General features: G+C 35.4%; 1 protein-coding gene across 1 annotated transcript in view; it reads left to right on the top strand.

Annotated features, from left to right (window-relative positions):
- Memo1 (mediator of cell motility 1) overlaps nt 1–13,561 on the top strand; it is a 111,580-nt gene that overhangs the window by 53,033 nt on the left and 44,986 nt on the right. Inside the window, exon 3 of the mRNA XM_027933459.2 lies at nt 10,838–10,906. Coding sequence (XP_027789260.1) covers nt 10,838–10,906 — 69 coding nt within the window. The remainder of the gene's footprint in view (nt 1–10,837; nt 10,907–13,561) is intronic.

Genomic DNA, 13,561 nt, shown 5'->3' with positions numbered 1-13,561 from the left:
TTCTAGTTGCTTATCCTAGTGCTGCTTTTTGAATAAATCAAAATTGTATTATTAGCTGGGCACGGTGGCGCATGCCTGTAATCTCAGCGGCTCAGGATGTGGAGGCAGGAGGATGAAAGCTAGCCTCAGCAATGGAGAGGCACTAAGCAAATCAGTGAGATCCTGTCTCTAAATAAAATACAAAATAAGGCTGGGAATGTGGCTCAGTGGTTGAGTACCCCTGAATTCAATCCCCAGGACTCCCCCCACCCCTCAAAAAAAAGTGTTGTATTCTTGTGGTCCTTATGTGTCAGTACTTGGGAAAGATAAGCAGAAAACAGTATAATAATTTTATTCTATGTTGGGTTCTGGTGGGTGCTAAGAAGATTAGTAAAGCAAATAAGAGGGTTCAGAGTGACAGTGTATATAGGGAGTTGCTATTTTACATAGATGGAAGAAAAAAGAAAAAAAAAAGGCTCCTTGATACGGTAACTTTTGACTTTGAATGATATGAGTGGACAAGTTGTGCATATACCTGGGAGAAGTATCCCTTGAAGCAAGCATCAATGCTCTAAGGCAGGAGAGGAGTGTGTTTAGTGTGTTTAAGGGAAAGCAGGCTGTCATTATAGTTGAAGAAGCATGTCCAGTCGAACATCCCTAATCCAGAAATCTAAAATCCAAAATCTGAAACTCTTGACCCCTGATGTAATGCCACCAAAGAAAAACTTTGACCTCATGCATCGAGTTGTGAAGACACAGGCATGCTGAAAATATTGTATAAAGTTACCTTTAGAGTTGGGTGTGGTAGTACATCCCTGTAATCTCAGCTAATTGGGAGGCTGAGGCAAGGGGGATTGCAAGTTAGAGGCCAGCCTTAACAATTTAGCTTGACCCCCCCCAAATTTAAAGTCTTCCAAAAGCAAAAAAGCAAAAACAAACAAACAAAAACCCCAAAACAAAAAACCCCCACAACAACAACAAAAAAACAAGTTGGTGGTAGAACACTTGGTTAGCACATGTGGACTTGCTTAGCACATGTGGGTCCTGGGTTCAGTTCTTAGTACTGCAAATAAAACAAAACCCTTCAGCCTATGTGTATAAAGTGTGTATAAGACATACATGAATTTCATATTGAGGCTTGGAGCTCACCTCTAAAATATTTTATCATGCATATGCAAATTTCCTCAAATTTGAAAGAATCAGAAACAATTCTGGTCCCAAGCATGAGATAAGTAAGAGATACTCTGCCTGTACAAAGGGAAGAGTATACATGAGATAGGCAGCAAGGGGCTAGATCATGAAGAGACTTTGAGATTGTCCTAGGACTTTGGTTTGTATTCTGAATGATAATGCAGTCATGACAAGCTTTGAGCAGTAGAATGACGTGATCTGATTTAGGTTTGAGAAGAATTAGTCTTGCTGCTTTGTAGACATAATGTGTGAGAACAGGGAGTCCAATTCAGGAGGCTTATTACAATAGGACAGAAATGGCTTTGACTGGGGGGCTAGAGGTGGAGGTGAGGAGAAGCTGTGTATTACAGGTATATTTAGAATGTTGGACCAACACAAAAGAGGAGTCAAAGATGACTCAAGTTTTGGAAACTAGGGCTACAGTTGTGCACCACTGTGCCTCTGAATATCCAACTATAACTAAAAAATAAGGGTAAGACAAGTGGAAAGATGGAGTAGATTTTGAAGGGATTATATAAAATCTAGGGTTTGGTTTTGATGTTGTTATTGTTGAGATGTCCATTAGATATTGAAGTGGAGATTTCAAGTAAGGAATGGGTATATGAATCTGGAGTACAGAGAAGAAGGGCCTTGATTGAAATAGAAATACTGATTTTGTTTCTTTATACTCCTAAAGTCTAAGCAGAGTGTGGTTGCTTCAGGCATAAAATAAAGATAGGCAAAAGAAATGGATTAACCCCCTCATCCAAGTCACCATTTTAGAGGTCAGGAGACCCCGAAGGAAGAGCAGTGAGGAAAGAGTAAAACCAGGAGTGTGTGGTATCTCCAGGAGGTGAATAGATGAAAAATGTGTCAAGGAATAGAAAGAGATCAAGGCTTTTTTAATATTTATTTTTTAGTTTTCGGTGGATACAACATCTTTATTTTATTTTTTTGTGGTGCTGAGGATCGAACCCAGTGCCCGGCGCATGCCAGGCGAGCGCGCTACTACTTGAGCCACATCCCCAGCCCGAGATCAAGTCTTTTAAATGCTGCCTATAGTAGGTCAAGTACAATGAGGACTGATGAGAATTGATAAATGGATTTGACCATGTGGAGATTACTGGTGACCTTGAACAATTTCTTTAGAGTGGTAAGAATGAAAGCTAATTGGAGTGGGTTCAGGAAAGAATGAGAGATGAAGGGTGAATTTTGCTGTAAATTGGAAATAGGAGAATAACTGTTTGAGAATGTATCAGGGAGAATTATTGGAGACTGAACCCAGGGGGCATTCTACCAATAAGCCATATCCCTAACTCTTTTTATTCTGAAACAGGGTCTCACTAAGTTGTTGATGCTGGTCTCAGATTTGAGCTCCTCCTGCTTCATTCAGCTTTCCAAGTCCCTGAGATTACAGGTGTGCACCACTATGCTAGAACTCAGTTGGGAGATTTTTGTGGGCTCAGCTGGGAGATTTTAAAGTGTTCATAATGTTGATGAATGATTCAATAGAGAAAGAAAAAGTGATGCAAGGATATGAGGGGAAGTTGGCATAAACGGGGTCCTTGATTAAATGAGAAATGATAGATTAATAATGCTTTCTCTCTCTCTCTCTCTCTCTCTGGGAGTACTGGGGATTAAACTCAGGGCCTTGAACATATCGGGCAAGTGCTCTATTAGCAGATTCTCCGTTTTAAAATTTTTATTTTGAGACAGGGCCTAGCCAAGTTGCCCATGTTGGCCTTGAACTTGCAATCCTCCTGCCTTAGCCTCCCGAGTAGCTGGGACTATAGTTGTGTGCCACTACACCCAGCTAATGTTTATCTCGTTGTAGAAACTCATGAAGTAGATTCTGTTCTTATGCCATTACTTTGCTGATATTTGACTGTTATGGAATGCTACCTTTTTAGTTAAGACTTGGTCTAAATGTGGGAACTGAGTTGAATCAATACATAATTAAGTTGAGGTTATTCATGAAAAACAGCTAGACTTGTTTCTTTTTTGTAATTAATTTTAAATTGAAATCATTGGCAGTGACCTGGGAAATGAAGTTTTTTTAGCCTAAGTTACAAATATATTGATTTGTGAAATGAATATTCAAAGTTTTTTTTTTTTTTTTTTCACTTTGGTGTGTAAGTTTCTATGATACAGTGACTTAGTAGTTTGGTTTGTGCAATGTATAGGCAGCTTTTTTTTTTTCCAAGTAGTGCTGAGTAGGCAGTTTATAGTTTATCAATTTATGAAAACTTTAAATATGGCCATTGTTTTATCTCCTTAAGATTTCCCAAAGTAATTATTTTATTTCCCAGAGTTACCCCCTTTTATGGAAGTAGAAACGCTACAATAAATATTTTATTGTTATGTAGCTTGAGTAGGTCTTTATAAGAATATGCCCATATAGTGAATAGAAAGCTTATTTTGGAGGTTCTGCTTTCATTTTAAATCAAGTTTATCCAAAGTATACTTTAAACTTGATAAATTCTAGCACTACAGGGCTATCCTTTCTTAGATCTTTTACCTTTTCAGGCAAAAATTGTATCACGGGATCCTTAAGGAAAACAAGCAAACAAACAAACCCCCCTCAGAGTCTAGTTGTAACCAGTTAGGCTGTGTGAAAATAACACACTTTTAAAAAGTGCTTAAACCTACTGCTTAGTGCTGTATTGGTGTAGATTAAGTAGAATAACTGACATTAAAGAATAAATATTGACCCATAAACTGACTGCTGATATATCTTAATGATTTCTAATCTCTATGACATATAGGTAGCCATATTTGGAGGATTTAAAAGAAATTAATTTGATCAAAAAATTATCCTAGGGACTGGGGATGTGGCTCAAGCGGTAGTGCGCTCGCCTGGCATGTGTGCAGCCCAGGTTCGATCCTCAGCACCACATGCAAACAAAGATGTTGTGTCCGCCGAAAACTGAAAAATAAATATTAAAAAAAATTCTCTCTCTCTCTCTCTCTAAAAAAAAAAAAAAAAAAATTATGGTTGAATTTAGAACTGCCTTACTTATTTTGAGATATAGTAAATAGTACTTACTCCAGGGATATATATTGAAATGATCTTAACAATTAGAGGTTTCTAAAACCTTTCTTTCATGATGATCAGAAACCTTAATGCTAATCTCTTTGCTTGCACTATGTAGGAATATATGAGAATACTTAGAAGGGAGCTGTGTAGGTATGTGTTGCCTAAAACACTTACTGAAAATAAAAATACAGAAATATAGTCAGGTAATTAGTATTATTAACATGATGAAATTATTTTTTACATAAAACATAAATATGAATAGTGAAGTTCTCCTCATACCATTATTGTTAGAAGTTAACCCTCATGGGAGTAGTATTGGGGTGCGGTGGTAGGGGGAGAATACTTTTTCATTGTGTAGTTTTCATTATTGAATTTTTTTTTTAACCTATTCTTGTTTAAACAGGGTCTTGCTATGTTGCCCAAGCTGATCTTGAATTCCTGAGCTCAAGTGATGCACTGACTCAGCCTCCTGAGTAGCTAGGACTATAAGTGTGCACCACTGTGCCTCTCTCTATATATTAATTTTAATATAAATACTAGTTAATGTAAAAGCTTAAAGATATTTATATAGAAGACTAGTTTAAATATAGTGAAGCATACCTGTAGTATTCTACCACCAAACATCTTGAGTCAGTGAACCTTCATAAATTATATATTTTAAGACTGAAGGTACACAATGGGGTATTCTCTACAATGCTCCCAAATAGTGTGAATCCTAGGGATCCTAGGAGTCCCATCATACCCTGGCAATAGCCCTTCTTCATAGCTTATTAAGTTACTGGCAGTTGGGTACAGTGGCACAAGTTACTTTCTGGGGATACACATCTCTAATCTTTGCTTACACCAGGTAGTATGATATTCATGTCAGTATCTCAAATCCTATATTCTTATAGTTAAAAAAAAATCTAGATATGCAACATTATTGTTACTTTTTTTACTTAATAACTTTAATAACATTTTTTAGGCCATATTATAGTTTACTTAATGTTTGTGAGATTCTATTTTGTAAAAATAAAATATTCTGAATAATGACTATCTATCTAACTTGGACATTTAAAAAATTTTTTTTTTAGTTGTAGTTGGACACAATACCTTTATTTTATTTATTTTTATGTGTTGCTAAGGATCAAACTCAGTGTCTCGCACATGCTAGGTGAGTGCTCTACTGCTGAGCCCCATAACATGGGACATTTTTGAGGATGCTATTACTTCTAATATTTTTTGTTCAAGCAGAAATCTTGAGGGCCATTGGAGTGCTTATGAAAGAAAAATAATAAAAGAATAGGTACAGCAAAATAAAATTGAAAGAGAGAATATGGAAACTGCTACTTCTGCAAACTGTTTAGGGCTCTATGTTAATCAAGGTGATCTCATCTATTCAGAGAAGTTTCATAATTTTAGTTTCTAGCTTTTAAAATTATACCTAGCTACAGTGGATCTTACAGTTTTGAGATCTTTTCATTTCATCTGTTCTAATATTCTCATTTCATAGCCTAATTTTTGTTATTGCATTTTTGTTTCTATTAAGTAGAACTAAGACTACTAGAACCTGAATTTGTTGGATTCTAATTAAATTGTTCTTTATTATTTGCTATCCTGTGTCTTCCTCCTCCTCTTCTTTTTTTTTTTCCTCCTGTTTCTTTTTCTTTTATAGTGCTGGGGAATAATCCTAGGTTTTCATATAAGCTAGACAATTTTTCTACTGATCTATATCCCTAACCTCTTATACGCTTTTTGATAAAAGGTATACATAGAATGTGTGGGAGAGTTTTGGTATTATCAGTTTATATTATTCACTTAGGAACTTAAATGACTAAGAGCAAACAAGTTAAAGTCTATGTCATGTAGTATTTGGTAGTTTTCCTGAGGAAGGATTTTAAATGATCTGTGCATGTCTAGATTGCTGTTTGGGAAACCATCACTAAACCAGTGAATGATCATGGATGTCATGAACGTGCTGTGTCATTGACATAGAACAACACATTGTGTCTTTCCACAATGTCAGAATTTGTTGAATAACAATACATTTACAGGTTATATCATTTTCATTTATGGCAATTCACTGAATATTTGTGGGTTAGTTGGTAATCATAGGCCAGGCAATCACAGGTTCTTGCTTGAACTTGAGGGGTGCTTTACTACTGAGCTACATTTCCAGTCCTTTTTAAAATTTTTTCTTTGGAGACAAGGTCTCACTAAGTTGCTGAGACTGTCCTGCTTCAGCCTCTCAAATTGCTGGGATTACAGGTGTACACCACCACACCTAGCTCCAGTCTTAATTTCTAATATCTATACTACTCAAATCACACATTAGACTTTACACAATTTTATAATTGCACATTTATATTTATATTTATGTGTGTGTGTGTTGTGTATGTGTATGTATGTGTGTGTGTGTATATATATATATATTTATATATATATATTTATATATATTTAGGTTGCAGGAAGGCTAAGAAAGATTTAAGGCAGCTACATGAATTTAGAAGGCTGAACTGAGGGCAAAGGCAGAAAGCAGATAAAAATGCAAGGAGTCACTTTAGGTGGTCAGATAAGACTATGAACCTACCAGCCAACCAATTGGAAGAACTTATTAATGACACAGTGCTGTTAAAGTACAAGAACTTATTCTAGGTTAAGGTGTAGGCATTTGGCAGTTTCATAGTGGATACTTGGAGTAACCACTTGAGATGTCATCTTGGAATAGGACTTGTATGATCATCATAGGCAGGAGAAACCATACTCTGCTAAAACCTGAGGACAGAGATTAGGAGGCTTGTCATTGTGGCGGTTTTCCTGGGCAAGAATGGTCATGAGTGACTAGGTGATGGGGTGAGGATGCTATTGTGTCCAGTCTGGGCATGCCCCTACTTTCATGGGTCTAAAGTTGAGGGGGTTGCATTATTTGGTGGTCTGGCATGTTCTGTAAGCTCATAGGCCTGGTTTTTCTGATAGAAATGACATGTCCATGCATCCATGTGCTTATGATTAATTTGATAAGTTCATGGGTGGTCATTTTTATTAGCATGATTAATGTATTTATCTGTTTATACCTTATGGTTGTGCTAGGAAGGTGATGAATTTTTTTTTTTTTTTTTAAATAGTCATTCCACCTCAGCACTTAAACTTAAGATGGTGTAGCTTATGGCAAAAGTACTGTTTTACAAGATGGCATGAAGTGACTTAGCAGAGTACATCCTGCTCTTCACAGTGGACGATGGCCTCATGGCACTGCTTCTACATTCAACTGTAGCTATGTGGGAGAAATGGAAATTCTCGTAGGTCAGTAGCTGGACCTGCTTGCTGTAAAGGCTCTGCTGTGTAGGAGTAAAGGGAGAAGCAGACTCACTCCTTATTAAAAGTAGATCAGTTTTTCAGAGGCATGATTTAGCATAGTTAAAAATCATAGGTATTAAAATGTAATTTCACATTTGCCTTCAGGAGAAGTTGTTAGGGAACTAGAGTGACATGGAAGAACCAACATATGGACTTTGTATTAGGGCTTTAAAAGTTTTCAAAAAACTCAGTAGGACATACTTTATATGCATATTTGAATATTCTTTAGTGGTCAGATTTTTATGGTTCTTCTGGCTATAGTGCATAAAAGAAAAAAACTTTACCTATTTCTTTAGCAAAGTGTCCTTTACTATAAGTGATCTTTGTTGGTTAACTTTTGTTTCCATATATATGTAGAATGATAGATTCTATCTATCATCGATAGATAGGTAGCAGAACTAGTAGCAGTACTAAAGTAGTAGTACTGAAGGTAGCAGAAGTAGTAGTAGTACTGAAGATTCTGTGGTTAGTATGGAAGTAGTGGTAGTGAGATTCTATGGCTAGTACTCTGGCTTTCTTCATTACCATGTATCTGGGCCAGGATAAAAAGAAAGTATTAGAGGGGATGTGGCTCAAGCGGTAACGCGCTCACCTGGCATGCACGGGGCACTGGGTTCAATCCTTAGCACCACATAAAAATAAATAAAGATGTTGTGTCCACCGAAAACTGAAAAATAAATATTAAAAAATTCTCTCTCTCTCTTCTCTCTTTAAAAAAAAAAAGTATTAGGAATCTCTTGATTGTGATCCTCCTTTCATGTAGTTGAGTTCTTCATGGTGGGAGCGTAAGAGGGATGGCAGACTCAATGATTGATTTTAAAATAGCACTGTGCAGTGTATTTTTCTGTCCACGTAAGACCAGTTCAAGTTGCTTCTTCTCTCCCTGCAACTATTTTCTCTTTACTTTCGTAAGACTTCTAAGCCTTCAACTTCAGAAAGGACTGAAACTATGATATGTGACTTCCATTATAAAACATTATTTAACACAGTTAATTGTGTTTTAAAACTTTTGTCCTTTTCTGCAGTCTTAGAGAGCATATGATTCTGTTAATTTTCTTTCAGTTTTCAGGCTTATTGCTTTTCCTTCTCGGTAGGTCCCTTCCCCTTTTCCTTCAAACATGTGATGGTCTCTTATGGTAGTGAAAAGCATGGGTTCTAGAACACTACTGTTTGATCTTAAATCCTGGCTTGAAAATATACCATGTGTTTTTCAGTAAGTTTCTTAATCTCCCTGCTTTTAATTTCTTTATCTGTAAATGAGAAAAATGATAATTTCTATCTCATGAGTATTGATATGAGGATTTCAATGACTTAATACTTTGAAGTACATAAAAGTACCTGAATAATAGTACCTTAGTACCTTACTAATAGCATTTAGTAAATATTATTGCTATTATTGTCATAATCGTCCTCTTTTTCATCATCTTCCCCCATACTTGGTCACTAAGATGTTTTTCTTTTATTTTTTAAACTATGGAGCATTCATTTCTCATTTCCCACTGGCATGGCATTGGTACTTCACGCTTTGCTATATATATCATTGCCACAATTTCCAAAGGAGGTTTTGTGTATGTGTGTGTAAGTGTTTTTTTTAAACACCTCTTGCTTTTAATCTATCTTTTGTGCAAATGCTTTTCAGTAGTAGACTAGTAATAATTTCACTTTGTCACTTTTCTACTCAAGAGTGCACAGTATTTTTTTTTTCCCCCAGTATTTTGTTTTATCAAGGCCATGTTCCTCTGCTTGATTCCAGCTTAGCATTATTCGGGCCAGTCTTGTGTTTTCTCATCTATATCATGCATGTGGACATTTGCTTATGTTCTTCTTTCAGCTTGTATGCTCTTCCTTCATGTTCTTACCCTTCTACTGTTTTTATCCTTTCTATACTTCAAGAATTCACTGTTTCTAAGAAGCCTTTCTGGATGGTTAAGGAATAAGATGCAATACTGAAAGAAACTCGTACTAGAAAGTTAAGGTTAAAGTTAAGGTTGGTCCTTAAATTTAAGAGTGACAAGTAGGAACTAACTTCTGTAAGGTGGTTTATGAAATGGAGGTTGGTGTGTTAGTCAACTTTCTGTTAACACTAGCAAATAACTTGTATAAACAATTATGAAAAGAAAAGGTTCATTTTGGGTCACAGTTTTAGAGATTTCAGTTCATGATTAATTGGTGTTGTTGCTTTTAGGTCTTTGATGAGGAATTATACTGTGGGAACATGTAGCAGACCAAAACTGCTCACTTCATGGCTGGGAAGCAAAAGAGAGAAAGAAGAGACCAGGATTCCGTGACCCCTTTTGAGGGCATATCCCTATTGATTTGAAGACCTCCTACTAGGTCCCACCCTCCAAAGTTTCTATTGCCTAACAGTAGCATCAAGTTGGGAACCAAGCCTCTTAAAGCATGAACCTTTGGAGGATACTCAAGATCTAAACCATAGTAGATGGAATGAGTGGTAACAGAAAGCAAAGCAGTGTTGAAATGATGAGATGTCCTTGAGGTTTGAGATAGACCAAAATCTGAGATGTCCTTGGGGTTTGAGATAGACCAGAGAGAAGAGCCAGGTGGAAAACACACACATACACACACACACACACATGCACACACAGTAAAATTTTATAATAAATGAGTATGTATGCAGTATTTTTCCTGTAGAGCCAGTTTTTAAAACATTTACCAACATATCACTGGCAACATACTAGGAAGTAAGCACTAAGGAAAGTGACTGTAGACTTACATACCCAGAATGAGTCAAGAAAGAAAAATGAGGTCAGGGAAAAGTCATTCTGTTGGTGATAGGAGAACTGGTTAAATGTTGAAACCAGGTGAAAGGGAAGAGTAGTATTGAAAGAAAATGAGAGACCTAATACATATAGGGTCAAGTCAATTCCTTATCGTTAAAAACAGAGAGAATTATGGTAGTTGCAGGTATTTGTTTTGGTTTGGTTTAATTTATTCTTGGGTCTTACCATTGTTTTGTAATAGTCTGCCAATGTTGCTGTAGAGGAATATAAAAAACTCATATGTTAATAGTGTTAAATTAGCAATTTTAAGTAAGCCTTGAATGTCTATAAATTTAATTGTCCTTTAGGCCAAAAAATTTAAAGAATATATTTAAACTTTAAAATTGCTATACAGTGTAGACCAGATATGTGTTCTATTATCTTCTAGATGTTGCATTGTTAACTACATTGCTCTTTAATCTATGCACTTAATTCTTTTATGTTTAGTTATTACATTTCTTTGTAAAGTTTTTCTTTCGGAATATCTTGATTATGAACCTGATCATTAAATTTAAGCAATCATTTTATTTTGTAGCCATGCAGGATATACGTACTGTGGATCTTGTGCTGCCCATGCTTACAAACAAGTGGATCCATCTATTACGTAAGTAATGTAGTTTTAAGTGGGTGAATTTTGGGAATTATATAATAATTGTTGTGTCTTAGAAACCATTTGTTTTTCATCTTCCTTATTGTTATCCTTTCAATTAGAAATTTGACTTTTTATGAATATTATTATATCTTACATAGATTAGGAAATCTTTAATACTCTTTAGTACTCTTTTTCTTTCTCTGAACATTTGTCTTTGGTTGGTAAAATGTTTTATTATGAAACTATTAGAAAATTAAGTATTTTGGTTCTTTTCTTTTCTCTCTCTTTCTCTTATTTTTGGGACTGGGGATTGAACCCAGAGCCACTTAACTACTGCCACATTCCCAGGCCTTTTAAAAATATCTTATTTAGAGATAGGGTCTCGCTTAGTTGCTGAAGCTGGCTTTGAATTCACGATCCTCCTGCTTCAGCTTCCTGAGCTGCTAGGAATACAGGCATGCATGGTGGCTAATATTTTGGTTATTTTTCTTTGAAAATCTGAAGGTAAACATTTAAAAAAAAATGCAAAGCCCTTAGTTCAATTTGAATCATCTTTGTAAATTGTTACAGTTTTAAAATTGTTACTGAATGACTCATTTTTTATTGATAGGAGAAGGTACTTGATATATTTTAGAATCTCACAGTGAATTTCTATGGTATTTGAAGTATAATAACTCTTGATGATTCAACAAGGGCTTTCAAATTAGGTTCCTACTCATCCTATACTAGGGATTGAACCCAAGAGTGCTTTACCATTCCCAGGACCCTTCCCCCCCCCTTTAAAAATATTTATTTATTTATTTTTAGTTATAGGTAGACACAATATCTTATTTTTAGGTGGTGCTGAGGCTCGAACCCAGTGCTTCACTCTTGGTAGGCGAGTGCTGTACCTCTGAGCCACAACCACAACCACAACCCCCACTCCCTTTTTATTGGTTGTTGGGGATTGAACCCAGGCCTCATGCATGCTAGACAATCACTTTACCATTGAGCCATATCTCCAACCATTCCCCTTCCTTTTTTGTTTTTTATTTTGAGACCAAATCTCACTAATATGCCTAGACTGGCCTTGAACTTGTGATCCTGCTGCCTTAGCCTCTCAAATAGCTGGGATTACAGGTATTTACTACTGTGTCTGGCTGTAATTAGCTTTTTACCAAACTTTTTGGGCCTAATTACAATACGTTATACTCCATGTATGTATCATATGTCAAAATACACTCTGCTGTCATGTGTATCTAAAAAGAACAAATAAAAGAAATAGTTTCTGGGAAGTTGAGATTAAGTAGTATATTTTAAAATAAGAAGCTTGTGGGGCTGGGCTTGTGGCTCAGTAGTGCTTGCCTAGCACATGTGAGGCTTGGGTTCGATCCTCAGCATCACATAAAAATAAATAACACAAAGGTATTGTGTCCATCTACAATTTAAAAATATTAAGAAAAAAAAGGATGCTTTTGAACTTCCAAAAGTTTCTACTCTAGATTGCACTCAAATTTCTTAATTTACTGACTAGTATTTTATTTAAGTAGTTAACTTACTCCATGGCCCAGTATGAGGCTCCAGTTTGTAATGTGAGATGTACCAGCTAGTTTTATGTTAACAGATAAAAATGATCATTTTAATTCTGTCAAATGTTGATCTTTAGGCAAGCCTGTGACACTAGAGATAGAGCATAGTCACTGAAAGACGACATGCATACCAGCTTTTGAGTTTGCAGTGATCACCTATAGCATGCTCCTTTGCTTTCGAGCAATTTGTTCAAATTTTCAAAAACACTGCTCTTTTAAATTTTTATGTGGTGTACTCTGCCATTTTTTTATTTAAATAAAAAATTTTAAAAAGCCCTTGTTGAATCCTCAAGAGTTATTATACTTCAAATATCATAGAAATTCACTGTCAGATTCTAAAATATTTCAAGTACCTTCTCCTGTCAATAAAAATAAGTCATTCAGTAACAATTTTAAAACTATAACAATTTACAAAGATGATTCAAATTGAACTAAGGGCTTTGCACTTTTCTTAAATTTGTTGAAAATAAATTTACAAATTTTTATTAGTAAATATTTCCACATGAACTTTTGCTTAGTCTTGCTTGCTTCATTTATGTTTTTGAGGAATATCTTTAACAAATATTACTTGATACATGTTTAATACATACAATCTTAACTAATTTATTCATGAATGAGAACAAATAGAAATTAAATTGAGAAGATTTTTAGAGGATTCTGTAATTTGATCTGGGACTATAAGCCAGATATAACCAAGGTTAATTTAAATAACAGCTTTTCCCCAAACATTTCTGTATTTGGCAGAATTTTTATTGCTGATATCTTGTGCTAGAGAGATCCCTCATTATCGGATTTGCTTTAGGAACATGTTGAGAAGTATAGAGTCTATGTTGGTAGAAATGGAAAGCATGAATTAAGTAAATTGGTGGAAAATTAGAATGGAAGGAAAAGGAAGGAGGATAGAGGGAAGAGAGCAAAGAACAAAGAAGAAGATAAAGGGTGTGATCAAATTAATGTAATTAGCGTATAATAATGGAATTCTGGATCATTAAAATCTCAGATCTAAGTGTAAAATTAATAACTGATGGTCATAGTTGGACTCTTTTGGTTATAGGAATGTACCACCATGCCCAACTGTACAATAAGTTTTTTTAAGTAA

The sequence above is a fragment of the Marmota flaviventris genome, chromosome 14 (assembly GCF_047511675.1).
Source record: "Marmota flaviventris isolate mMarFla1 chromosome 14, mMarFla1.hap1, whole genome shotgun sequence".
NCBI classification, from domain to species: Eukaryota; Metazoa; Chordata; class Mammalia; order Rodentia; family Sciuridae; genus Marmota; species Marmota flaviventris.
Note: the sequence above shows the minus strand (reverse complement) of the source record. Positions and strands in the feature narration are given on the sequence as shown.